The sequence below is a fragment of the Nannobrachium achirus genome (assembly GCF_963921795.1).
Source record: "Nannobrachium achirus genome assembly, chromosome: 14".
Classification (NCBI taxonomy): Eukaryota; Metazoa; Chordata; class Actinopteri; order Myctophiformes; family Myctophidae; genus Nannobrachium; species Nannobrachium achirus.
Window position 1 is genome coordinate 41,184,465 of NC_137821.1, and position 27,798 is coordinate 41,212,262.

At 43.5% G+C, this 27,798-nt stretch overlaps 1 protein-coding gene across 1 annotated transcript in view; it reads right to left on the reverse strand.

Annotated features, from left to right (window-relative positions):
- Positions 1 to 2,601: 2,601 nt before the first annotated feature.
- The window catches only part of rin1b (Ras and Rab interactor 1b), a gene marked incomplete at both ends in the record, with an annotated part of 90,188 nt that continues 64,991 nt past the window's right edge, over positions 2,602 to 27,798 (reverse strand). Inside the window, 4 exons of the mRNA XM_080741622.1 lie at positions 2,602 to 2,925; positions 10,442 to 10,614; positions 11,941 to 12,072; positions 22,591 to 22,911. Coding sequence (XP_080597748.1) covers positions 2,602 to 2,925; positions 10,442 to 10,614; positions 11,941 to 12,072; positions 22,591 to 22,911 — 950 coding nt within the window. The remainder of the gene's footprint in view (positions 2,926 to 10,441; positions 10,615 to 11,940; positions 12,073 to 22,590; positions 22,912 to 27,798) is intronic.

The following is a 27,798-nucleotide window of genomic DNA, read 5'->3' on the forward strand; positions in this document are numbered from 1 at the left end:
TTATTTGGTACCTTAAGTACATTTTGGTACTTTTGTACATTTACTCAAGTACATTTTGAATTCACACACACACAATCCTGACTATCAAATCATTTCCAGGGACCCCCCCTGGAAATGATTTGATAGGACCGCTGGGGATCCCCAGACCTCACTTAGAGCAGTGGTTCTCAACCTGTGGGTCCCCAAATTATTTTGGGGGGTCCCCAGATGTTTAGCTAAATGTTAACATTGTTTTCTCACTCAACAGACCAACATACAGTATACGTGTGTACAGGGTATCTGCACATTTATAAAGTGACAATATACCGGTAATATGACAAAAAAAAATGTATTTTGGAATGTGTGTCATATTTTGTGCGATTACCCCTGACTGCCTGGTACTTCCTTCCTCCGCCTGAAATCATAAAAAGGATCCTTGGCTAATAAGCTTTATATGCCTAAATACTATTATAATTGTAATATATTATTTACGGTATTTTAGAAATAGTCCGTCTTTCACTCAACTATCACTTAACTATTCAAGCTATCTCTTAGCAAAATGGAAGCACACCATTCCCGATGAAGCCGGACGATTTGACATATGGCTCGAGTGTGTGCTATGAAAACTGTGGGGGGAAGTAGTGTTCCAAACTCATCAACTTGCGACGGGAGTTGTCCCTATTGAGCGAAAGATTAATGAAATGCCTGGATCCCGAGGCTAATGAAAGATTAACTATTTCTAAAATCAATAAAATATTTCAGGTGTTTTTAATTTTAGTTATAGAGGGTAATTATAATGTATTAAGGCATGTAAGGCTTATTAGCCAGGGGTCCTTTTAAGGTCAGCAATAACAATCTTTACTTTTCTAAAATCTTACTAACACTGTTGACTTTGGTATTGTGGTTTGGTCTAAGCTGTTCCAGCTTTGATTAATGAAAGATAGAAATAATTCCAAAAAGGGTATACTAGGGTTTTTCAATCCCTGAATCCTAACATGGGTCCACATTCATGTACGGACCGGTCCGGTATACAATACTGTAGAAGTGAATTAAGTAAAAACGTCCATTCGTCTTTTAAAATGACCCAAGGCTGTAAAGTGAAAAGGATTACATCAACCTCAGAGTCAATTTGTGTTCGTTTTTTTCCGCATGCGTACAGAAACTGCTAGCTATAGTTTCCATGCAACAGTAGCATTTTGGCTCTCTTTAGGTGAAGAGGAGAGCCTGGTCTCATTTCAGTGATGCAATCCTATACATACATACTGTACAACTCTGGGTCCATTTCTCAGATGCCAGCCAATTAAATGTGTAACATTACATAGGCTATTCCAGCGATTCACAACCTGTGGGCCAGGGAGCCCTGGTGGGCCTGGTCGGCCCAAAGGTTTGGCAAAATACTACGATTTTAATGATAATATAAACATTAATATTGAATAATTCCCATTTGAACTCAATTTAAACCTTGAGTTTTCTTTGTGAGACCGATCAATAGTAACTTAAAAGTATACTATGTTCAGTTCCATTGATCCAACCGGAACACAAGCCATTGATTGAACATTACAATAGACATGTATGAACATTACAATAGACATGTTCTGAAAATGCACGTGGGCCCACCCATCTGTCCACTTAACACGGCAGCCATTCCATGCAGCCATTCCGTGCCATGTTAAGTGGTCACATGGGTGGGCGGCGAAGACACTTTCGAGACTTACTAGTGGGCCCTGAGGTTGGGAACCGCTGGGCTATACCATTTTATACACGCACAGTCACACACACATACTGTACACACACACACACACACACACACTTACGCACACGCACACACACAAACACATTCTTTTGGACGACTACAACCCCACTGTGTGTACACATACTGTACTGTTTCACAACTTCTGGTAGTGGTCTCCACATTGGTGTGGCTCTGTGCTGCGCGTAGATCCTTTAGTAGTCTCTCAAGACAGACCCGTTGGCTCTCTCAATGTCCAAATGCTTCCGCCTACCCGTCTGTAATCAAGCAGCTCTGACAGCGAGTAGTAAATAAGATGAATATCCGGTCATTTCCCCCATGTTCGTATCCCCCGTGCCTCACTTAAATAACTCCTACTACCGGAAAACTAATTAGTGGAAGCCTTGCCAGCTATAGCAGGAATGGAAAATCAAAAAGAATACCGGTACATCTCATAAAGATATTTTACAATAAGCTGTGCACCGTGTCATAAATGGTTAAATACCTTCCGGGGTCTGAAGAGCTTTTTTCCGTTTGTGAAGACGATGGCTTCCTCTTTTGAAATTACAGATCGTCTCTCCGGGGCGTTCGATTGCAGAACAGACAACAGGCTGGCTTGAGAGACTTAATAGTCCATTGTAGGGAACGGTTAATCATGTGAGAGATCCAACTCCTGGTCTCAAAGACGAGCTGTGGTATTTAAAACAAAACGTCCTCACCCATCATCATCATCACCATCACCACCAACCAGACACAACACAGCAACCAAGAGAGGGACAGAACAACAAGAGAAAGAAAGAGAGAGCGAGCGAGCGCGAGGTCGACCATCCCTTCCCCTGCTCATCCTCCTCTTCATCTCTCCGCCCACCACCCTCCCCCCTCCCCTCCCCCCTCTACTCCTCACACACCGACTCGCTCAGGTCCACGGCGCCACCTCTGGTGAGCCGGCGCATCTTGCTGAAGTCGTGGTCGGTCCGCAGGTAGGAGAGCGAGGGCCCCCCCTCGCTGTGGCCCGCCAGGTCCTGGGGCTGCGCCTGCGGAGGCAGGGCCCTCATCTCGCCGCCGCTGCGCCAGTAGAGGGCGTAGCGGCCGGGCTCCGACACGCCGAACGTGGAGGCGCACAGCGCGGCCAGCGCCGCACTGCTCTCGCCGGCGCGCCACTGCAGCGTGCGCACCGCGCTGCGCTCGCCGTCCTGGAAGAGTATCCGAACGCACCTCTATCGGGGGGAGGGAGAGGGAGAGAGACAGAAAATATATTTCAAAAGATTTTTTTTATATTTAAAATAAAAATGTTATAAGGTACATTTTAAAGAAAACAAACAAATCTGAGAAATTCCATAAATACAAAATAGTTAAAAAGTAGTGAAAATAGCCGATCTTCAAGCTCGCAATGCGGCGCGTTGTGTGCTTGTAGAGAAAAACAGCCGATGGAATACGGCTCTTAATTTGCGCTTGTTAAGCTTCTATTGAACTTCTCTGAGAGGTCAATTGGTGACCTGACCTCTTGATACACGTTGCTCAGAAGTAGTTTACAGCGCGACACAGACACACACAGACACACACACACACACACTCAGGCCTGCACAAAAAAGGTTGTGTGAGAGAATAAAGTGCTGTGGTCCTACATATGACCACCACCTAAACATTTTAAATTAATTAAAAAAGCAATGTAAATTGTGGGACAAGAATCGTAATAATCGCTATAATCGTGATATAAATCGAATCGCCACCCTATGAATCGAAATCAAATCGAATCGGGAGGTACGTTTATCGTCCCAGGCCTATTGTAGATCTGCTATTTTCACTAGTTTGGGTCCCGGGGCAAATGTTAAATCTCTCTTTTGGGTCTCGACCTGAAACGTTTGGGAGCCACTGGGACATGGACTGAGAGAATGGAAGAGAGAGTCAGAGTGATAACAACAGTACAGATGACTTCTATTGATGCAAGGCTTGTACTTTGGAGATCAAAAGAGAGACAAAGAGTGACATCAAGAACATAAAACAAGATTTGTGAGAGTTATAGAGCAGTGTTTCTCAACCACTGTGCCTGGGGACCTTTGGTGTGCCCCTGAGAAGTGGCAAGTGTGCCCCTTGAAACTGCTTGAAAGCCAGTATTGTATTTATCATTTTAAAAACTAGAAGGGTGTCTAGTCGGCGCCCTGGCCAACTCGGGAACAATGTAAATAGGGAATGAATGCCCCGCCCTTTAATGCAAACCCCATTATACCTGTTGTCATCTCATCTCATCTCATCTGTTTGCCTGTGTCCATTTATGCCCATAGATGGAGTTATCTGTCTGTCTGCGTCCATTTTATGCCCATATATGGAGATCTCTGTAGGGCCTGTATTGACCATCTGTTTTTTCCTGTGTCCATTTATGCTCATATATGGAGATATCTGTATCTCTCTGTCTGCATCCATTTTATGCCCATATATGGAGATCTCTGTATCTGTTTGTCTGTGTCCCTTTATGCACATTATGGAGATCTCTGTATCTGTCTGTGCCCCCTGTTTTGACCATCTGTTTGCGTGTGTCCATTTATGCCCATATATGGAGATATCTGTCTGTCTACGTCCATTTTATGCCCATACTGTATATGGAGATCTCTGTAGGACCCGTTTTGACCATCTGTTTGCCTGTGTCCATTTATGCTCATATATGGAGTTATCTGTCTGTCTGCGTCCATTTTATGCCCATATATGGAGATCTCTGTAGGGCCTGTATTGACCATCTGTTTTTTCCTGTGTCCATTTACGCTCATATATGGAGATATCTGTATCTCTCAGTCTGCATCCAGTGCCGGTTCCCCCTTTAATGCAAACCCCATTATACCTGTTGTCATAGGACCCGTTTTGACCATCTGTTTGCATGTGTCCATTTATGCCCATTGACTCATGTGGCGTACGTGATGTCAGAGCCTTTTATGAAGTGATGTCACAATGAGTCAGCGCTTGCGCCGATTAATGTCAACAATCAGCTCCGCATAAGGAGATTCCGAACGTTTCGGAAAACCGCACGTCGGGTCGGGTCGAGGCCCGGCACTGCACTCCGCGCCGCGGCAAGGAACGCGCGTGCCGAATCTGAAGCCGGTGGGACGAACGGTTCTCGAGATACGCGGATTACATACAGACACACACGCAGACAGACAGATTTGTCGCATTTATAGATAGATGATTTAAACTAGTGAAAACAGCCGATCTACAAGCACACAACGCCTCACGGTGCGAGGCGTTGTGTGCTTGTAGATCGGCTGTTTTCACTACTGTTGTGCGACGGCCTTGTATGATGAAGCAGGGCTTCACTTTGCGAAGAAACGTACAAATTTGAAACTTGGAGGTACATGGTTTCTTCCCGACAGTGACGATATTTACACCCCCGTATTATGTTGGTGTGCCCATGGATTCTTGGGTACATGAAAAGTGTGCCCATGCAGAAAAAAGGTTGAGAAACACTGCTATAGAGACAAGGAGAGAGAGAGAATGTCATGCAGGCAGTGAAACACACTGATACGAGGAGCAGCTTGTCTATAATATTGATGTGAAATGTTTGATCTTTGATATTGATGCTTTGGTCAATACCCATACCATTAAAACATACGGTATTAGCGGACAGAAAGCGAGCGAGCGAGAGAGCTGGTGGGAGGGAGAGACACGTGAGTACATGGCATACTGTATATATGATGTAATCATGTGGGTATGTACTGTACATAACTGTACATTTGCACACACACACACACACACAGGGGCAAGAGGCTTATGGTGGAAGGTCAAAAGTGGGGTAGGGAGAGAGAGAGAGAGAGAAAGAGAGAGAGAGAGAGAGAAGGGCAGAAAGAGCGATGCAAATATACATACTGGCAATATGAATGACAGATCTGAATAAAACCATGCTCCCATAAAGAGTTGTTTTACATTAAAACAGTTCAGAGTCCTCTCAGAAACACACACTCACACACACACACACACACACACACACACACACACACACACACACACGCGCGCACACGTTACAATCAGCAAACCTTTTTTTATCAAAATCCCCCCAAACATTTCTGTCTGTATCATGAGTCATAGTGGAAATTTTTCACTCTTTAACCCTGCAAGACCCGAATTAATTTCTACTTGCAAAACCTTGCGAATCAGATGGTGTTGCAAGAGTCCTAATCAGAGGAAATGAATAATGTTTTTGTAAGGTTTAAATCATGCTCTAATTTGCATTTTGAGGATATTTTTCACAATAACATATGTACATGTTCTAGACATTCTAATGATCACCAAAAACATTATTACAGGCATTTTACTTATGTTTTTGTGAGGAATAGCTTCAGTGAAAAAGTGAGATGTTGTTCGTCAAGACTCTGGACTCCAGAGATCTTGAAGTTGTGTGCATGTCAGCCTCTGTGGGGGGTATTCATATGCAAATATCGTGGCCAATGACATTGTAATACTAAACAATAGGATTTAATGGTGATGTTAATGTGAAAAAAGAACAGGAAAAGTAATTATAACATTTTTTAAAAATATATATTTATAAAATGTTGCCAAAAAGCATTGCTGGGCCTTGCAGGATTAAGTAGGGTTGGAATCTGGAACCTGTAAGGAACGGGATCAAACATTGAGGAACCGGAAATCGGTTCCATCACATTTGGAACGATTTCCGGGAGACGGTTTTTATGTGGGAGCTGGTTATGTGATTGATGTGATGATTACAATACCGGTGACCACCATAACTCTGAGAAACAGTAAGAGTCCATTTGGAACCGTTAAAAGGGAATCGTAAAGCTGCCGGAATCGTTCAAATCTTAAAGATCCCAAAAAGGGGGTCCGTGACCAAACCATGAAATCCATTTCCAACCTGCCCCCCCCCCCCCCCCCCAAAAACAAACTTCATGGTCTCTGAAGTAAAGATTTAAATCTCTTTAAACCAGAATGCAACTCAATAATGGCTACACGTCACAATCACATGCATTGCTTCAAAAAACAAAGTTCACTCAGTTGCATTTCTCTCTAAAGGAGAAAAATGTAACGTTCCACGTTCACGAGCCTGAACAAAACCAACGCACGACAAAAAGCGGTTATATAACAGCCTGGCCACCCACAAACGCCTTCACAACTCACACACACAGGCAGACACGCACGCACGCACACAATCTCCACTAGACAAATACCAAAACTTGAGAATGGGGGAGAAAAAAAAACCCTTCCACGCATATACAAATATTAAAAGCACACTCCCTTCTTTCCCATCCATGCTGCCTAACCCCTACCCCCCCACCACCCACAGACTCGCGCACACACAATCCATCCTCCTTCACACTTTCACATACACCTGGCCAATTACAGTATCTATCAACAAAACACCACCACCACCGCCACACTCATTATCAACAGGTGTGCGCACACACACACACACACACACACACACACACACACACGCAAGTGCCACAAAAAAAACACACACAAAAACATAAAAAAGGGCCAACAGCGTTTAATAAACTTACAGAGTCAGAGTCCTCACCGTCCGAGTGCATATTGTGTTTGCCTGCCTTTCGATGTGTAGATGCGGCTCGATAAATTTCATGTTATCTGACCGCCCACTCCTCCATAGCACTTAGCTCACTGATCCCCGCCTGTGTCAGAGAGAGTGGAATCTATCTGGCTGCCGGGCTGAGCTCTATAGGGCTATTTGAAGCCAGCAAAGACAGGAGAGAGAGGAAAACCCACGTGATGAGAAGACCAAAAAAAAAGAAGCCACTGTGGTGTGGATGAGAATGCCATCCGTTGGCATGTGTGTGTCAGTTTGCCTGGGTCATTATAACCAGAGCCAAGGCCGGGGCAGACGTGGCATATAGACTCAACGAGTAGCGAAGCCCTGACGTCACTCGTTCAATCCCCTGAGCCGCGGAGGTTTTTCCTCTATGGAGAATAACATTGGGTCATCTTAAAATCGTCTCGTATATACAGGGCCATTCACACTGAGCACTATAACTATAAAAATGTCAACACAAAGACATTTTTATTAAAAAACAAATAGTGGGAAGAAAAGCAGTGGATGTATAGATCTGCTATTTTCGCTATTAGTCCCACAAAGAAGTATAGAGCTTAAATGGAATGCGCATGTACCGTATGTGTGTGTGTGTTATGTGTGGTGAACAGTGCGCTATAAGCCAGCGGGTCCATCAGTGGATTATTACCCCTAAAGCTGATCCTCCAAAATGGATATTAAATATGTTGAAAATAGCCAGGTTGGCAGAGGGAGTGTAGCGCCCAGGATTACACAATTTGACAATTGACACTGGGTGGGAAAAACAATGGGTTACAAAAATTGTGGGATAAAAATGTATTCAAAAAATAACAGCATCATGCAGAACCAGGTTTGTGACACTGGACTCGTGGTGGAAGCAGCTATGAGTGAAAGTCGTAGCTGCAATCATTACAAAAAAGAAATAGAATACAGAATGAGGAACACCATCTCCTAACTGATGTGCCTTTGGGCAAGGCCTTTGAAAACTAGTTCGGAGAGGGCGCTAGAAGGGTTAACAGCAGAAGAACTCTTGATATGAATTTGACTGTGCATTTGAAGCAGGTTACTTGTGGTAAAACAGTAGTCAACCTCAGTCAACCTCAGAAAAAATAACCCTATCAAAAACATAATTGAAAGGAACTGTACAAAAGAAAAAACGAATGTAATGGACATTAATTGTGTTGTTCAAAGTGCTTAAATATCCAGTATGTCTACTACTGTCTGAAGTACCACTCCTAATGTTATTGCCTTGTTTTATAGAGAGGACACAATTAATGCTCTTCATGACGCTAAAGCCAGAGTTACACTTTTGTATACCATTTAAATTGTTTTGGGAAAAAATAAATGCTGCCATTTGTTCCAAAGCGAAAGATTTCTGCTATTTTTCAAAAAGCTTATATACCCTGTATGAATAACATGTATATAACTACACAGTGTGGTATAGCTCTGTTTACACAATGCTGTGCCCCCTCCAACTGTATAATATTTTTCCCATTTTTTAATATATTTGGACACTTTCTTGGGCAATGTAAACGTCTGATTTCTCATGCCAATAAAGGTTCTTGAATTGAGTTGTGTATGCGTGTCGTGCACCAGGAAAAGCCATTGCATAACTCAGCATGTTGCGCTGATGCCCTTTGTGAGCTTGTTGATCTGCTATTTTTGATGCAGGACACCGGTGCACAACCACATATCAGCCTTATCAGCAAAACACATACACACACTTTACCAATACAGCAGGGGTTCCCAAACCTTTTTGTCTCAGGGCACCCCATAAATATTTGTTTTAATCCGAGGCACCCTTACATTATAATTTTCACTCCTAGCACCTTATATTTATAGCATATCGTTGTATGTCCAAAACCGTTCGTTTTGTATTTATCATCTATACAATAGTGACAGTCTTGTATGATGAAGCAGGGCTTTGCTTTACCAAAAGACGTACACATTTGAAACTTGGAGATACGAGGTTTCTGTCCGACAGTGATGATATTTTAGTGATTATGTTACGAGGAAAACGTTGAGATAATAGCCATTTTGGTTAGAACTGGCTGAAAATAATTTTGTACCAAATATTTTTTTAAGTGTCCAAATAAATTCCAAATATTATCAAATTATCTCGAGGCACCCCTGGACTGCCATCGCGGCACCCCAGGGTGCCCCGTCACCTACATTGAAAACCCCTGCAATACAGAGTGAGAGGACCGGGACCTGAACCATCCCAGAAGCCCCATGTCATCATCATCATCATCATCATCATCATCCTCATCATCATCATCCCCATGGTAACTGGAACACCCGCCCCAAAACACACTCACCCACATTTATTTCCACAGCGCGCTCGCACCCAGCAGTTCTTGTATTCTTAAATTAGTTTTACTGAGATTACGGTTAGTAATACATTTAGGTTTAGGCATAGTTTTACTGAGATTACGTTTAGGAATAAGTTTAGGTTTAGGCATAGTTTTACAGAGGTTACATTTTGGAATAAGGTTAGGTTTAGGCATAGTTTTACTGAGGTCAAGTTTGGGAATAAGGTTAGGTTTAGGCATAGTTTTACTGAGGTCAAGTTTGGGAATAAGGTTAGGTTTAGGCATAGTTTTACTGAGGTCGTCACATTTGACCCAGGGCGAACGTATTTTGGGGCAAGTGTTCTTGTATTCATCCACAGCAGCTATTCAACCCCAGACATTCTGTAGGACAAACAAGCACTGCAGGCTTTCTATCTGGTGCTATGAATAACTATTAATATGAATAATGTAATGTACTGTCCTCTCTGACCTGTACAGTATGTTTGTTTGTTGTCATGGTTGTCATGGCTTATATTTTTCAATTCTGAATCTGAGTGAAAATGAGCATCTAGTAGCTGAATGATAATGACTAGTAGTGCTGCTTGCTGTAAGCTGTTGGGAGGGGTTTACCACATCTGGTCTAATCAAATAGCTTTTTTCTAAAACAAAACATATTATTATTATTATTATATACAAAATGGTGGCAATGACTCATAAATGTTCATTCATTCATTCATTCATTCATATAAACATTAGTGGGTTGTTTGGTAAGGAAAGAAAGGATGGAGTGGGTGTGGAAAAAAACAAGTTCATAAGATCAATGGACCGCCTCCTGTTGTCATAAAGAGAAATACCGTAGCTGCAGAGAAGACGCCCCCTTAAACACACTATCCACCGTAGTTGAGGAGTCACTGAAGATACCTGACTGTGCTGGTTGTCCCTGTGCCTCTGGGCCTCTCGTCCTCTCCTGCGGCCCCACTCCCTCAGTGCCTCCTGGGCCTGTGGGTTCAGAGCACCCGGGGAAGGCTGCTGCTCACCCTCCATGCTCTGGATCAGGCAGAGGCTGGCGTACACACTGGTCAGGTAGTAGCCGCCTGGACACACCATGGAAAAAGCAACACAACTGGCTTCAAAAACACAGTAACAGTAAAGCGGGGTTTCAACGTTTTCAGGCCAGGGACCCCTTAGCTGAGAGAGAGATAAAGCAGGGACCCCCACTACATATTGTATAAAATTGTGTTGCAGATTAAAACTGTTCATAGATTTCTTAAAACAGCTTAGACTTGGATCCTGTTGGAGTAATGTGTATTTTCAGACATTTAACCACTTGAACTGTCAAATACTTTAATCTGCTCTTCTTTTCCCTCTACAAACCTCTTTGCCAGAAATAGCCGATCTACAAGCTTACAGTGCCTCACGCTGTGAGGCGTCCCCCCTTTTTAGTAACTCTGAGGGCCCCCCTAGGGGTCCCGGAGCCCCTGTTGAAGACCCCTGCAGTAAAGGAAAATTACCCACAAGTCTCCTCTGTTACACAATATTAACAAGATAAGACATAAAAAAAATCCAGACATAAAAATATGCAGGTACACCCATTTAAATTGTAAAAACAAAGAAAACAAACAAACAAACATACATGCAGTTATTGCTCAACCTAATTTATGTTTATCGAGTCCGAGTCCATAATTGGTTGGAATTTATGCTATTTACAACAGCAAGATTTGATTAGAATTGATTAGATTAGATTAGATCCGTTTAACGTCTCTATTGGTACATGACGACCAGAGCAAGTGGAAACTGCTTCCAGTACAGCGTGATGGATGACTAGAAAAGGACACATGCTGTAAGACAATTAAGATACACACAATACTGGACCAGGAGCAGCTAAAGGACAACGTTGCTTTATTTCAGCCCAAACCCCAATATCTCTGCCCGACAGCAACCAAATGTAAATTGTACCTTCTCCACACAGCCACACTTCTCCAGACCATGAATGCAGTTTATACTGTAGTGAAAGTAAGGCAAATGCCCTCTTTCCATGCCATACCTGAAGGCAGCATTCAAGAGAATTGCCTTGTCCAAACTCTCCTGAACTTGAATGCAGCATCTTACAGTATGTTGAAAGAATTGCCCTCTCTGTGTAGAAATCCATTCCGTCCGCCACATCTCCAGTAGGCCTATTGACTTGATATTAGTTCAGTGTGGTATCAAGCGCCAAAAATAGCCGACCTCCAAGCTCACAACGCTGTGAGCTTGGAGGTCTGCTATTTTCAAAATTTCCCTTTTAGAAATTTCAGCCCCTGCCTCTCTAGCATTCTCTGCACGTCCCCGTTCTCCACAAAACCAAAAGCTCTCCCCACAATAACATAAAAGAGAAAAGACACTAGGCTTGGAGCCCTGAGGGACGTTGCACTGGGACCCACCTTCTCCACAGAGCCAGGATGGCTCCAGCAGCTCCATCATGTACTCCACCTCCAGCAGAACGTGAGGACTGTTGCACTGCACCATCACATAGGACAGCGACGGCAGGAGGTCCTCCCAGCTCCTTTCCTGTCCTGGGGGGGAAAAGAAAGAAAGAGAAAATCTATATATAAAACCTACTGTATGTATGTTGGGTTAGGGTTAGGGTTTTATTCTTCTTGGGGCCGATGCATACTCCACTTTTAGAGCTGATTTTTTTAGAGATGAATTTATTTCGGTTTGGTTTGGGGAGTCACAAAATCTCGGTGGCACCGAACAGCCAAATTAAATTGACGGTGTACACACACACACAGTTTACAGTTTACAGTTTAGGCATTTAGCAGACACTTTTAATCCAAAGCGACTTACAATAAGCAGGTAATACATCACTATAATAAACAAGATAACATGTCAGAACATCAACAACAATATAACAAATGCATTTGAATATCAATCTATAAAAAACAATATAATCAGTAAAGGAAAAAGGATTCTAAAAACCTATAAAACAAATGCTAACTAGCTTCCTGTATGGTCATTGAGTGTTTCAGTATGGGTTTAGGTGGAGTCTCAAAAGGTGAGTCTTCAGTCCATGGCGAAAGCTAGCCAGTGAGTCCGTTGTTCTAAGTGCGACAGGGAGTTTATTCCACAGCTTGGGGGCCAGGATGGCAAACTGTCTCGGACGACACACACACACACACACACACACACACACACACACACACACACACACACACACACACACACACACACACACACACACACACACACACACACACACACACACACACACACACACACACACACACACACACACACACACACACACACACACACACACACACACACACACACACACACACACACTTTTATCTTGTGAGTTGTTATGCATATGTTTTTACCCATGTAGCACTTTGAGATTTGTTTCAAATGTAAAGTGCACTTCAAATGAAATATTATTATTACTGAAGGCTATAGCCTCCTACAGAACCACAGCATTTAAAAAAAGCACAGGCACTCTTTCTCCCTCATTGACAAATTTGGTCTCTATGAATATTCATTTAAGCAAATAACACAGGTCTAGCAGCACATCCGGCACTGCTGCTCATCACCGCAAAGTGATTTCAGGTGTTAAGCAAGTGGCTAATTTGCATAATGGACCGTGATAGGTTCACAGGACCAGTGATGTCACACAGCCAGCTCAGATTTTATGGAGGTACAGAGCACAGATATAAAAAGCTAGGTACCTCATTCGCCGCTGAAGTTCATTGGAGCAACCTGTAGAAACAGAAGGGCGGAAGTGCGCAAAGGACCACTCAAAGTGACAACTGGCCAATCACAGCACGTCTTTTCAGGGAATTGTCAGCAGCTAGGGTAGGCTTACTGGACAAAGAGGCAGATGTATTCCTCCTCTTGAGTCAAGGCATGTGTGTAAGCAAGTTGCATCGCTGTAGGCCAAATGAAGCCTGATTTATGCCCGTTTAAAGTTTTCAAACGATTGCTATAGCCCCCCCCCCCCCCCCCCTTTTGGCCAATTAAAGTAAGATTGGTTTCAGTGATATTTGGACTAACCCTCTAACATACAGAAAAGTTTCATGAAAATGTGACTTTGCATGTACTGTATATGTTAGGTGCAGAAGAATAATTTTCATAAAACCGCAAATTCATTGGCTTATAACAATTTTATTCATTCACATACAAACCTCTCTCCAAGACCGCTTTTAGATATTGGTCCAAAGTTCATGTGTAAAAAGTTTTGTGCACATTGTGCGAAAACTTTTCATATAATTCAAATGGTGGGCGATATATGGTCAGAGGTCAAAAGTCACAGCGTTAAAATTGTTCGGCATGAGGAGATGCACATGCATGTGTAATGAAGTTTCATGGCTGTAGGTCAAACAGGGCATGAGCTATACCTGTTCAAAGTTTGGATTTTCAATTGAGTGCTATGGCGCCAATTTGCCAATGTTTGTGAAAGGAAGTGAGCACTGGAGAACAACAATGACAGTTCACTGGTTGTAGACAGAAGATGTATCGGGCATAGCGTGGGAGAGATAATACTGTAGGGTAGATAAGCTGAACGCTGACGCAAAGGCACGCTACCTGGTAAAAACGACTCAACTGGATGGATTTGATCCATATGAACACTCTCACGCTCCCTACTTTTAGTTGGCTGTTTATTGTATTTTAACCATTGTGTTTTGAGTGTTATTGTTCAATTAATAGTGGTACAGAGACACAGTGTCACTTGTAGGCTAGTTAAATATGTAATGTCCCCTTAATACTAGATTGTCAAATTGAAATGCGCAGGGCTGCAACTGACGAAGCGTGAAGTAGCAACCAGGCATTCTGATGCTGAATACCACACTCATCACCTGTTCATGGCATTCCTTTGTCAGTCAACTATTTGATGAGGGCCAAAGTACCAGGGTGTGGCCACACGTAACCTTTTTGTAATGCTGAATATTTGCAAATAACAATAACAAAGTGCATGCAGGATTGGCTGGCTATTTGAAAATAGCCAACCTACAAACTCACAGTGCAAACTTGTTACACTGCCACTTCATTTTTGTTATAAGTTGAGATTCAGTAATAACAGTATAGTTTACATAAAAAATGTATCATAATTGAAGTAATTTCCCCTCATGCATGCAATATAAGAAGACGATTGTGGAAGGATGCAAAAACATTTATTAAAACCACAAGGTAATTCACAACAATGACTCAAAAGCATGACGTTTCTTTGTTATCTCCTTCATTTGATCTCCACGGAATTGCTTCCAAGTTGGAAATGTGGAACATTCTAACTCCGTCTGAATCGTTGACATTGCATCCCACAATGCAGCAGTTACATCCCATTGCTAGACGAAGACAGAATAGAGATGGAAGATACACTGTCTACACACCACAGTCACAAGTATGTGTTGCTTGCTAAACAAGTAGAACTGCAGACTGCAGTCTTGATGCGTCAAAGACTTAACAAGAAAGATGGCACTGAAAGTGGGCGGAGTTAAGCCCTGAATCTTACAGTGTCCTCACTCTTCTCCAGTGTTGGGTGTAACGGCGCTATAACTAACAACGTTACGTAGCACCGTTAGGTTTTGCTGTAACGGATTAACTTAACGAGTTACTTCTGCAATTTAGTAGGATCGTTACCAGTTACATTTCCCAAAAAATAACGGCGTTAATTAAGTATTTAAGACACTTAATTACCTGTTCTTTCTGTTGCCACAAAGGCGGTCCCCCCCTGATGCAACGTAATTCTCCCGTCACTTCATTCACAAAACGTATACTGCCATTCACAAGTTACTCCAGTCAGCCAATCACTCCGCAACGCGCGTCAACTTGAAACCAGGAAATCACTCATTGTTCTGGATTTCTGGTGCTCCGTGTGTCCCATGAAACAACGACAGAAGCTGCTGCGTCCGTCTGTAATATACGTGTTGATCCTTCCTCCCAACGGGGAGATATTAGTAGCGTCCGTGCCTTTAGTTGACCGTGTGTAAAAGTCTGCGTCGTCACGGTATTAAAGTGGAGCTACATCATCGGATTGTGTGGATACCACCCACAGTATCTGGACGGCGGCGGACAACGGTGGATTCGGACCCGGCCATTTAACTCCGGTAGAACCGCCATAACAACGCCACGGCAACCTAACAAGTTACTTCAAAATGTAACGATACCCAACACTGCTCTTCTCATGTGTCCTTACAGCCGACAGCAACGTAGAGATAAAACGCGATTATTCATAAAACAGAGGAATAATAATAATAAAATGTATAAACAAAATCGGGGCTTTGCCCTTTGGGCTAGGCCCCTAAATAATAATCTGCCACAAACTAATCCCTTCTGATTACCATGGAGATCCTCTCATCAATACCAGATCAATATATTCTGTAGGTCTTTTATTGGACGCCAGATGTTCTAACTGTGGTTTTCCAGAGTGACACAGATCTTCCCTGGTAACATCTTCAGAGATGGACCATCATACTGGGCATTAAAAAAGTATGGAAACAGCCTCTCAGTGAAGGTGTGTGTGAAGGTGTGTAGGTGTGTGTTAGAATCAGGATCAGAGAAGGACAGCTGTCCTCTGTCCCAGTCCAGCTGGACTCTGATCCTCCAGGGTTTCTGATTCACTGAGAGAAGAGTCCTCTCATCAGCACCATCATCATCAGCATCATCATCAGGCCCTAATGAAGAGACTGCTTTGTATTCACCCTTAAAGAACTCTATAAACCAGTGTCCATTCCCTCCGTCTTTCTTCCTCTGGTGAGACTCCACACAAACACCTATTTCCCAGCTTTCATTGTCTCCAACCTCAACATCCCAGCTGTGGGACCCTGAGTTAAAGCCCTCAGAACCCACGACACGAGGCCAGCTGACAAACCGCTCTGGGTTGTCAGGAAGCTGCTGTTCCTCTTTTCCAAGTCTCACACTGGTCAGATCACCAGACACCATGAGACATGGATGAGCAGTGTTGGGGTCCAGGATGACAGGAGTGTAGGAGACAATGTCCTTCATCTTTTCCCAGACTCTGAAGGTCAGGTTCTTCAGGTGTTTGGCCTCGTCTATCAGTGCTCCTGAGAGCGGCGGTGGGTCCTGCAGGGTGAGCTGGACTCCCTCCATCGTGGTCTTGTAGTTCTGCAGGAATGAGACTTGGTCGTGGGCTCTCAGCTGGTCCTCAGCAGCTTGGATTGCATTGTAGAGGGTTTCCATTTCTCTGCTCAGACCCTCCTTCATCTCCTGACTCTTCTGAGCCTCTTCCTCCTGCAGATCGGCCATCCTGGCCTCCTCTTCCTCCTGTAGGAACCGACGAAGATTCTGAAAGTGTTCCTTAATCTGAGTCTCTGTGTTCCTGGCCTGAACCTTGATGGGATTTTCTGTTTTGCCGTAAACTGTTTTAACTTTATCAAGGACCTCCTTTAAAGGCTCCAGTGATTCCTGGACCTTCTGTTTGCAAGCTGCATAAGCTTTGTCCACTGGTAAGAACTTGTGTCCGGTGTGATTTTCTGAATCGTGACACACAACACACACCGGCTGTTGGTCGTCCAGACAGAAGAGCTCGAGCTTCTCACCGTGTGTGGTGCAGAGGACCTCGGAGCTCACCGACGAGGAGCTCGGGCCTTTCTCCTCACTGTGTGCGGTGCAGAGGACATCAGAGCTCACCGACGAGGAGCTTGGGCCTTTCTCCTCACTGTGTGCGGTGCAGAGGACCTCAGAGCTCACCGATGAGGAGCTCCGGCCTTTCTCCTCAAAGAGGTTCTGACACAGTTTCATCAGCACAAAGTTAGGAGGAAAGTCTTTGGAGGATCTTCTCTGACAAACAGGACATTTTTTTGTTGGTGTTTTCGTCCACCATTTCTGCAGACAGTCTTTGCAGAAGCTGTGGCCACAGGACAGCACAACGGGATGTTTAAAGATGTCATGACACACAGGACAGATCAGATCCTCTTCCTGAACAGTCAAACGGGAAGCCATTTTGTCTGCCGGTCACACACCTGCTCTGGAATAACAACAATAACATTATGAGTATCACTAGTAGGTAGAAGTAGTTAGTAGTAGTAATAGTTGTTATATTGGTAGTGGTGACATAGTAGTCATAAAAGTAATAATTTTAGCTCTTTTTTTATTTCTTTCTGTTCTTACCTCAGTGGAGATTGTATCAGATAACAGTCTGTCGGTCTGCCAGGTTGTTTAAATGATTCGTCCGTCTATTAATTGATCGATTTATTGATTTATATTTGCCTCCCGGTTTGTTTCTTGTGTCATGTCTCAGTCTCTGACTGACGAGCGAGTCTCAGTCTGAGGAAAAAGGCTGAGTGACTGAACAAGGAAATAAACAACAGGAATGTCTCACGCACACACACACACACACACACACACACACACACACACACACACACACACACACACACACACACACACACACACACACACACACACACACACACACACACACACACACACACACACACACACACACACACACACACACACACACACACACACACACGTTTCGTTTCATTGGGTCAGAGGTCGTTTCGATAGTTGGTGACATCTTGATGAGACATTTTCTATCTATCAGAGAAAGTATTGCATGGTTGCACGGTTGTGACAAAGAAACTACCAGTACGTGTACGTACAGTACATGATGAGTCATTAGATAATGATAAAGCACATGACAGAGTTTAAAGGAATGCAGGGTCACAACTATAGTTTGATGCCAGGGCTCCTAACTTTGATCAGAGGCTGATCACAAGCTGGAGGTCTGATGGCGATCGTGGACCCCCAGGCTGTAGATCAAGGGTTTCCATGGATTATGATTGTGGAGTGTCATTATAGATATTGTTACATGTGGCAGAAGCGTGTCTGTGGAAGTGTGGCAGTAGAGTGTGTGTGTGTGTGTGTGTGTGTGTGTGTGTGTGCGTGTGCGTGCGTGTGTGTGTCAGTCTGTCTGTCAGTGAGTGTGGTTCATTCCAGGTGCTGCCTGAGTGCCAATCATCAGACTGGTTTGGGTTGCTAGACTTGCTACTGTAATTAACTGAACCAAACACAAACAACATACTCGCAGTACTTTCTCCCAATGATAATAAGCTTTACTCGTCCAGTTCTGCCATCCTTTGTTTTTGCAGCAAATAAATCCTTCTGAACAGAGCTGTTAGCTACATGTATCACTGTGGCAGTGTTGGGAAAGTTCACTTTCAAAACGAACTAGTTCAAGTTCAAGTTCAGAACTTCTAAAATGAACTAGTTCATTTCAAGTTCATAATTCTATATTTTGAACTAAAGTTCATGGTTCCCCAAACTTAGTTCTTTTTCGTTCTTTTTTTAACCATATTTTTTTTATACTTTTGGCTATTCAAAAAAGAAAAAAATAATAATATATATATATATATATATATATATATATATATATATAGTAGGGGTGGGACGATATTGCTATCTCACGATACGATATCTATCACGATATTAGGCTCTTGATAACAATAATATCACGATATTCGATATATTGCGATATTCGATATATTGCAAGAAATGTCATCAACGATATATCACGATATTTGTAACTGAAAATGAAAAATAACCATAAAAGGCAAAACTCTGGAATTATACATGTATTCCATTAATCTTACAAGATTATTTTATAAATTGGCTGATAAGTAAATTAATCTTGCCTCCTCAAACAACAAACACTGCAACTTTGTAACCTGCCCACAATTTGTCTGTCCAGCACAACAATGGGTATAGGCCTACTAACTAATCAATCCATAACTAAAAAGCATTTAGTGAAATGTAGCCTAATTGTCAAGAAACACACAGCCTAAAATAAGATTGACACATGTAAAAAATGTGCATGCATGCAAAGTGCCTCCTCTTGTCTTAACAGCAAAAACACTGACTGGAACCTTTAAAATAACCTCTAAAATAGGCTATATTGTGCAAAATACATTTACAGGAGGAAAAATGATTTCTCAATAGTGAGAGTGCAAGTAACCAATTTGTTTCATGTTCTTATTGCTTTGATAATAATACAATAAAATACAATGAAGTTAAATCCATATCAGTGGTGAGGATGTATGAATAAATACAATAATACAGGGGTCTTCAACGTTTTCAGGCCGGGGACCCCCAAACTGATGGGGAGATGGAGCAGGGACCCCCTACCACCTCGTAGGGTGGGGGGGTCGGGGCTACGACATATTTTTTATTTTAAACATGTACAAGTTACAGCGAGCAGGGTGGGCCGTACCACTACCATTTCTAAACATACTACTTCTTAACTGAGAACCAATGTCAATAATATCAACAATCTGTCAATTGCATAGTAATCATGTATTCAAGCTATTCAAAATGGATAGAATCATGATTTATTTTTTTACATAAATGTAAAAAAAAAAAAAAAAAAAAAACATTTTTTGAAATCTTTTTTTTTTTTTTTCTTTCTTTTTTAACCAATAATTTCGCGGACCCCCTGCAGTACCTCCGCGGACCCCCTGGGGGTCGCGGACCCCCTGTTGAAGACCCCTGCAATAATATGAGGGAGATCGAGGCAAAGGGGGAACATCATTGTGTTTGAGTGTGCGGTGCGTGTGTGTCTGTATCACTTCCATTCATTATATTAACGTGGCTGTGTATATTGTGCATTTGTGTATTGTAATGGTGGCTGCATGTGTACAGTACAGAGCCTATGTGTGTGTCCACTGACTAAACACAAACAGAGTTGTGTTGCTCAAAGTAACTTCACCTTGTTGTAAATTGAATGTATCCTCCTCTCCATTCCTCCTCTCTGCCCCTCTGATGGAGAGAGAGCGCAGCTGACAGTCTGCGTCTGGACTCTGGTCTGATTCTGAACAACAACGTAACTTTCACACTCTCTTCCTCACATGTGCATAATACTGCCACTACTGTCTCATTTATCTCACTAGCGCCCCCACTACAAACAGTGCAGGCGGCTGGCGGTAATGCACCATATTACTGCACCATTACAGTAGGTTAAATGGGAAATCCCTGGTGTTATGAAAAGTCGATATTTGCCGGCAATTTATCGATAATTATCGCGGGAGGTAATACCGCGATATATCGCCATATCGATATTTCGTCCCAGGCCTAATATATAGGTCTATATATATATATATATATATATATATATATATATATATATATATAGGTCTATATATATATATATATATATATAGGTCTATATATATATGCATGCTATATATATATATATATATAAGTTCTTCTGACCATAATGCCATTCATTTAGTCCCCGCCTACCGTACTACATTACAGAGAGAGGGAGCTGTAAAAAGGCAGGTGCAGCAATGGAATGAGGAGGCTAGTGAGACCCTACAGGCCTGCTATGACTGCACTGACTGGGACACGTTCACAGAGGGGAACAGTCTAGAGGAGGCTACTGAGGTCATTACTGACTACATTCTTTTCTGTGAAGATATGATTATTCCAAAAAAGACAGTCAAAGTCTTTTCAAACAATAAACCCTGGATCACAAAAAAGCTAAAAAACACACTTAATCTGAAAAAAATTGCTTACACCTCTGGTAATAGGATTGAGGCAAAAGTGATTCAGGCAAGGCTAAATAAAGAAATAAAGGAGGCAAAAAGGGGATACAAGGAGAAGATGGAAAGGCTCTTCCTGGAGGGCAAAGCCAGAGATGCCTGGAAAGGTGTCAAGACACTCTCTGGCCTGGAGAACAACAGACCCCCATCCCACTTGAGAAAGGAGGAATGTGTGGAGTTCGCAGAGAACCTGAACAGCTTCTACTGCAGGTTTGACACACACACCTTCACTCAGGAGAGGGAGGAGCTGACCACCAATCTCCTGCGTAATGCAGCGACTGACACCAACCTGGAGTTCCACCCAGGGGAGGTGGATAGGGTGTTTAAGAGAACAAACCCCTATAAGGCCCCAGGTCCTGACAAGATCAGTGGGCGCCTGCTGAAGGTCTGTCATGAGCAGCTGGCCGAGGTCTTCTCTTTAACCGTTCCTTGTCTGAACACTCCATACCAACCATATGGAAGTCCTCCATCATTTGCCCAGTCCCTAAGAAAAGCAACCCAACCTGCAATAACGACTACCGCCCTGTAGCCTTAACATCTCTGGTAATGAAGAGCTTTGAAAGGCTCATTCTACCACAGCTACAGAGGGAGGTCAGTGGGTTCACAGACCCACTCCAATTTGCATACAAGCAGCAGAGGGGCACGGATGATGCAGTGATAACCCTGCTGCGTCACACCTATGCACAGCTGGAGACTCCCAAGTCCTTTGTCAGGATGGTATTTGTGGATTTCTCAAGTGCATTTAACACCGTTCAACCACATCTCATGGGACAGAAACTTCTTCAGATGAATGTCAACTCCCACCTCATTCTGCTGATTCTCTCCTTTCTCACAGACCGACAACAGACTGTCAGATTTAACAGTAGCTACAGCTCCAACAGAACCATCTCCACCGGGGCACCACAAGGTTCTGTTATCTCACCAGTACTGTTCACCCTGTATACGGATGATTGCAGCAGCTCAGACCCCGAGCTACTGCTCATAAAGTATTCGGATGACACGGTCATCATTGATTCCACAAACTCCAATGACCTTATTATCAGGGAAATGGACAGGTTTGCGGAGTGGTGCAAAAATAACTACCTGGACCTAAACCCCAGTAAGACAAAGGAGCTGCTGGTGGACTTTAGGCAGGACCCTAACCCTGAACACCTAGGTCTGGTGGAGCATGTCTGGACTCGTGAACGCCGTTCACGGGCGTCAGAATGACCGCGTTCGACAATATCGTTCATCAAGCGAAAACAATTACGTTCAGTTCACGTTCGCCCAAAATATGAACGTGTTCATGAACGATCGTTCTTTGAACGCGTTTGGGTACAACACTGCACTGTGGTCCCGTTGACTTTTAATTGTTTAATTGTCTGACCAGTGACCACACCACAAATTAATCCATTGTCTTAATAAAAAAATAAGGTTTCTCCAACAAAGGATTGAACACAGAGTTTGATATTTTCAGGGAATTATAATCAAACATTACTTTTAGGTTGCTTTTCTACAATATTTGACCAGGCACGCACACATACGGCCACTTACCTCGCGAGAACCCCGTGGCGCTGTGGACACACTTGCAGAGCTGCAGCAGCAGGAGCACCTTGTCGATGGGCGAGTGGGTCCGCTGCATCAGTGCCAGCTTCTGCCTCGCCCTCTCCACCTGGCGGCCGTCGGGGACGCCCGTCCGCACGCCCAGCCGCTCCGCGGCCACCGCATCCCCCCCCGCCCCCCTGTGGCGGAGCAGGCTCTGCGTGAGCCTCTGGGTGGAGCCGTCCTGGTGGTGCAAGGCCGCCAGAGCCTGGCTGAGAGGAGACTTGAGGGGCCTGAGCACGCAGCTGAACATTGCTCTCTCCAGGGCCAGGTCTGCAGGGAGACGTGGAGGGATGAGAGACAACATTTATCTATTGTATATACACATGTGTATGGGACATATATGATAGATAGACATACAGAATTGTGTATCACACGACACACACACCACACACATGCACGCAGACAGACAGACAGACAGACAGGCAGGCAGGCAGGCAGGCAGACAGACAGACAGACAATGTGTACTACACAAACACACACACACACACACACACACACACACACACACACACACACACACACACACACACACAGTCCATGTGTGTCCATCTGTAGTTCTCGTAAACCGCACGCCCGACCAGACTTCAAACACAAGTCGGTTAAAATGCCAGAAAAGACAATTTACATACAGTAGCAGCAGCTCAAATTACAAGAGACAGAGAGAGAGAGAGAGAGGGAGAGAGAGAGAGAGAGAGAGAGAGAGAGAGACAGAGAGAGAGAGAGAGACATTTATCTTTCCATTCCCACAAACACATATGGAGAATTGGCATATTTCGGGTCAGGTCTTAATGTGCTAAAATTGCCTTGTAGGTGGACCGAGAGTGGGCTTCAAAAACGTAAACTACATTTTCAGGTGGCAAAGCCCTGAAAATCTAGTATTATATTCAAAATGGCATTCCAGTCAGACTCAGAGGTAATTTGTTGAAAGATAAAAGGGAAATATAGCTTTCAAGCGTGATGGGATTGAGTGTGTTTGCATGCCCGTCGGTACTGCAGTTGTCATGGACACTCGTAAATAAATGCCACATCCCATGTAGGTTCAAATCTGTCTGAGCCCATGTGCCAATAATGAGAATAATTCTACGATGGCCAAGATGTGGGACGTGCTGATAATAGCAGAAGGCATTTTATTTCCCCCACAGGCAGCTTAAGTTTTGTTTCCATGGAAATATTCACAATATTCAGTCTAGAGGGATATTTGGAACAGGATATTAAAATGAGGTTTGAAACAGCTTTTCATGAATATGGCATTCACTGTAGAGTTCTCAAATTCGGCCCGAACCCAACCCTACCCGACCCGACGTTTTCAGGCCTGGTAGGTCCTAAGATGTATGCTAATTAGTCAGGCCGGGCCGGGCCTCTACCTCTACTTTACTGAGAGGTGAGCGATAGGTGCTACACACTACATCATACAGGTTGAGGGACACATTATCGTGCGAAACGTACTTGATGAGGGCCGCAAACAATTGCACAGACACACATTCGTGTGTTCACTTACTGTACACATTTGTCACATTGCTTTGTTTTTCAGCTTGTTGTCTCAGTCACTGCTGAATACAGCATATCACCTTCAGAACATTCGGGACCGCTCCTGCACACGTAGATGTCTTTATAAGATCCCTGGCTAATACAGTAGGTCTTACAGTATATGCCTTAATAAAAATTATAACATTTCAATTTAAAACTGTGCGAGTAGTGTGCCAAACTTCGTCGTCTTTTTTCATCTTCCCATTAAAGTCAATGGGAACATTGAATTCACTCATAAATTAATATAATTGCATAACTATTCAAGATATCTCTTAGCAAAACGGAAGCAAACCATTACCCGATGAAGAAGGTTGATGAGTAGCTCACATAAAAATCATGTTCGCTGTGAATCTCAAATGTGTACTGTACCTCTGTGTACATGTGGGTAGTTGTGAGTGCGCAAGTGTGTGTGTGCATGCGTGTACCCTAGTGGGCACAGTGCTCTCATATCTATCTATAAATTCCAGAAACTGTGCGGCTGAATGACTTGAGACTTGGAGTGTGTGTCACAGATGACCTGGGGATGGTTTGTGCCGAGCGGGAATCCGGTCGAACTGTCTTGTTGTCGAGGATGTCTGTATATGTCTGTCAGTCCATGGGTCGTTTGAGGGTGCACTGAATCAGTTTGTGTGTATGTTTGTGTTGGGGGGAGGGAGTGACACGGCTTCCCAAACCACCGGTTCACGGATTGGGCAACCTTTGTGTAGCAGCACATATATGACGCAGACTTGGAGGAAGCACTGCATCTGCATTCATGTGTGTGTGTGTGTGGGGGGGGGGGGGGTCAGGATTATACCCTAATTGTCTCCACCAGCCGAAGGCATGGGGGAGAGTATGTTTTCCTCTCCGTCCGTGCGTCCGTGCGTCCGTCCGTCCGTCCGTGCGTCCGTCCGTCCGTGCGTCCTCGCAGTTTGTGAGCGCCAAATCTCAGTCGCCGTTGGCCCGGTCGCTGCCAAAGTGAGCACACACATTCCCTGGATGCCAATCTAGAACCTCTGCCCTAAATTTTTCAAATGGGCCTTTTCTAGCGCCAACTAGTGGCCGATGTTTGCTAAACACATTTCTGTGCACTACTCTTACAGATTTTGTCCAAAAATCCTACAAATCGGTAGGCAATATCTCGACAGTCATGTGATCGACACGGATTTTGCATATTCCATCCTGATTGGCTAAGATTGGCTTCCAAAGTTTGTGGGATTGAGCCGTTTTGAACAAAATGCCTCAAATCACAAACGCAAAGTGCAATTATCATGAAATCGCGCACACACGTTCCCACTAGGCCGAGGAAGAAATGCCACTTAATTTCTTTTTAATCAGCCTCATGGTGGCGCTATAACAGCCCGATTTGTGGTTTTACCTATAACTCCACCGATCAGTTTCAAACTTTGTAAGCGCACTCCCTAGAGGCTAAGGATAAACCTTTGCCCTGCATTTTTCACATCAGGCTTTTATAGCGCCACCTTTGGGCCGACTTATGTAAAACACATTTTTGGATATTACTCCTTGAGATTTTATCCAAAAATCATGCAAATCGGTACACAGTATCTCTATAGTCATGTGATCAAGTCCGATCCGTCTGATATTTCATATTCCATCCTGCTTGCGATTACCGTGACATTTGCCACACATATTCCCACTAGGTCAAGGAACAAATGCTACCTTTTTAACATTGTCCTGTTATAGCGCCACCAGCAGGTAGACTTTAGCAAAACACATTTTTGGAACACAATGCTTGAAATCATGCATGCAGCGTCCGATTGCCATGAAAGATCTAAGGTGAAGAACATATGCCACCCTTTTTACATTGGCCTATTATACAGTAGCACCACCAGGACGCACGGCCTGGTGGAGACCTGTGCTCGGAAGAGCACTGCTTCTAGTTCAATTTGCATTGCAGTACTGGAAAAATATTTTTCTAATTTCAAAATATTTCCAGGAATTTCATGACCGTGGGAACCCTGTCCAAGCAACAAACAACTTTACAGAATATATTGCGCGTATACCTGGGATCAGCGCTTTATGCAACCTTTTATATATCGCGCGTATACCCGGGATAGGCACTCAATGAATTTAATAGTAGCCTACTGTGGCACTCACACACGTGCACACACACTCATGCGCACACACTCATGCTCACACACACAGGCCAGTCGTGACAAAGCATGCAGGTAAAAAGTGTCCAGTGTGCACTCTTCTAGTCAACGTTCCATCCTTCACTACCCAGCATCGTCTCCTCCTCCTCTGCTCCTATCAGGCTCTCCTCCACCCCCTGCTTTCCTGACGTGATCAATCATTCATGCACTCCGTTCGCTATGTTTTTATACCTCTGCCATCCTTTCATCTCTCACCCTAATTATGTCTCTCTCTTTCTCTCTCGAATTTGGCTTTCTCTCTCTATCTCATCATGCTGAGCTTTGTGCTGTCATTATAGTCTCAGATGCACCCTCTCTCTCTCTCTCTCTCTCTCTCTCTCTCTCTCTCTCTCTCCCTATCTCTGCAACACAATACATAAGTAATCAGATAAATCAGACAAAATATAAAGACCTAAACAGGTAAAGTTCCTGTGTACCTCAAATTGTACTTAAGTACAGTACCTAAGTAAAATGCACTTCCACCACTGCAATTACATCTGAAATAAATAAAAACTCACATTATTCTGATTACAGTTTGAGATTAACTTTTCCAAACAAGGCCGTTTCTAGATGCCCCTCCCCTTCTGTCCCCCCCCCCCCCCCCCCCCCCCACACACACACACCCAAAGGACTCTCCTCCCTCAAAACTCCTCTGGATCCAAGCCCGCTTACTGTAATACAGTCACTGCTAGGTATTAATGAATTAATTCATCCGCCCCTGCCACAGGTTTTCAGTCTTTTTACCGTATTTGCACAGGCAACAGGAACACACCATGTGGACAGGATGTAAACAAAAAGCACATGGCCAGGCGGACTATGGTCTTTTCTGTGACCCGGAATAGAAACATCGTATCCGCGATCATCCGTTTTTTAGGTAGGGTCTTTAGGGTGTTTAGACCAAAAAACGCAATCAATCTGGGAAAAGAATCATGGGATAAATGGATTCATCTAAATGGATAAATCTGATAACATTGAAGCGGGCGGGGGAAAACATTTTGAGATGACATCATGTCCGGTTGCATTCTGGGATGTGTAGTCCTGGGATCACTCATGGTTTGCGGGAGAGCGTGTTTTCCGCCGAATCACTGAAAACACGGACATGGCGTAGATCTAAGTCTTTGCTGGTGAATGTGTTAAGAAGTGGTCAGATGGGTGGGCCGCATATGTTTTCAGAGCATGTTTATTTTACTGATCAATCAATCTATTGTGTTATAGCTTGGATCAATGGAACTAACACATAGTATACTTTTAAGTTCCCGTTTACTGGTATCACAATGAAAACTAATGTTTCAAAGTTGTAAAAAAAATTAAAAAAGCCAATAAGCATTTTGTGCCCTGTTCTTCTGTAAATATACTTTTACCGCTCTTAGTATTGATGATTTCTACCAATACTGTAAGTCTTTATTATGTCTTGATGAATTGAACACACAGGACCACAATGGAAACTTTTCTTTTGTGTGTTATCCTTTTAGCATTATTGTATAACTGTGCCTCTGTA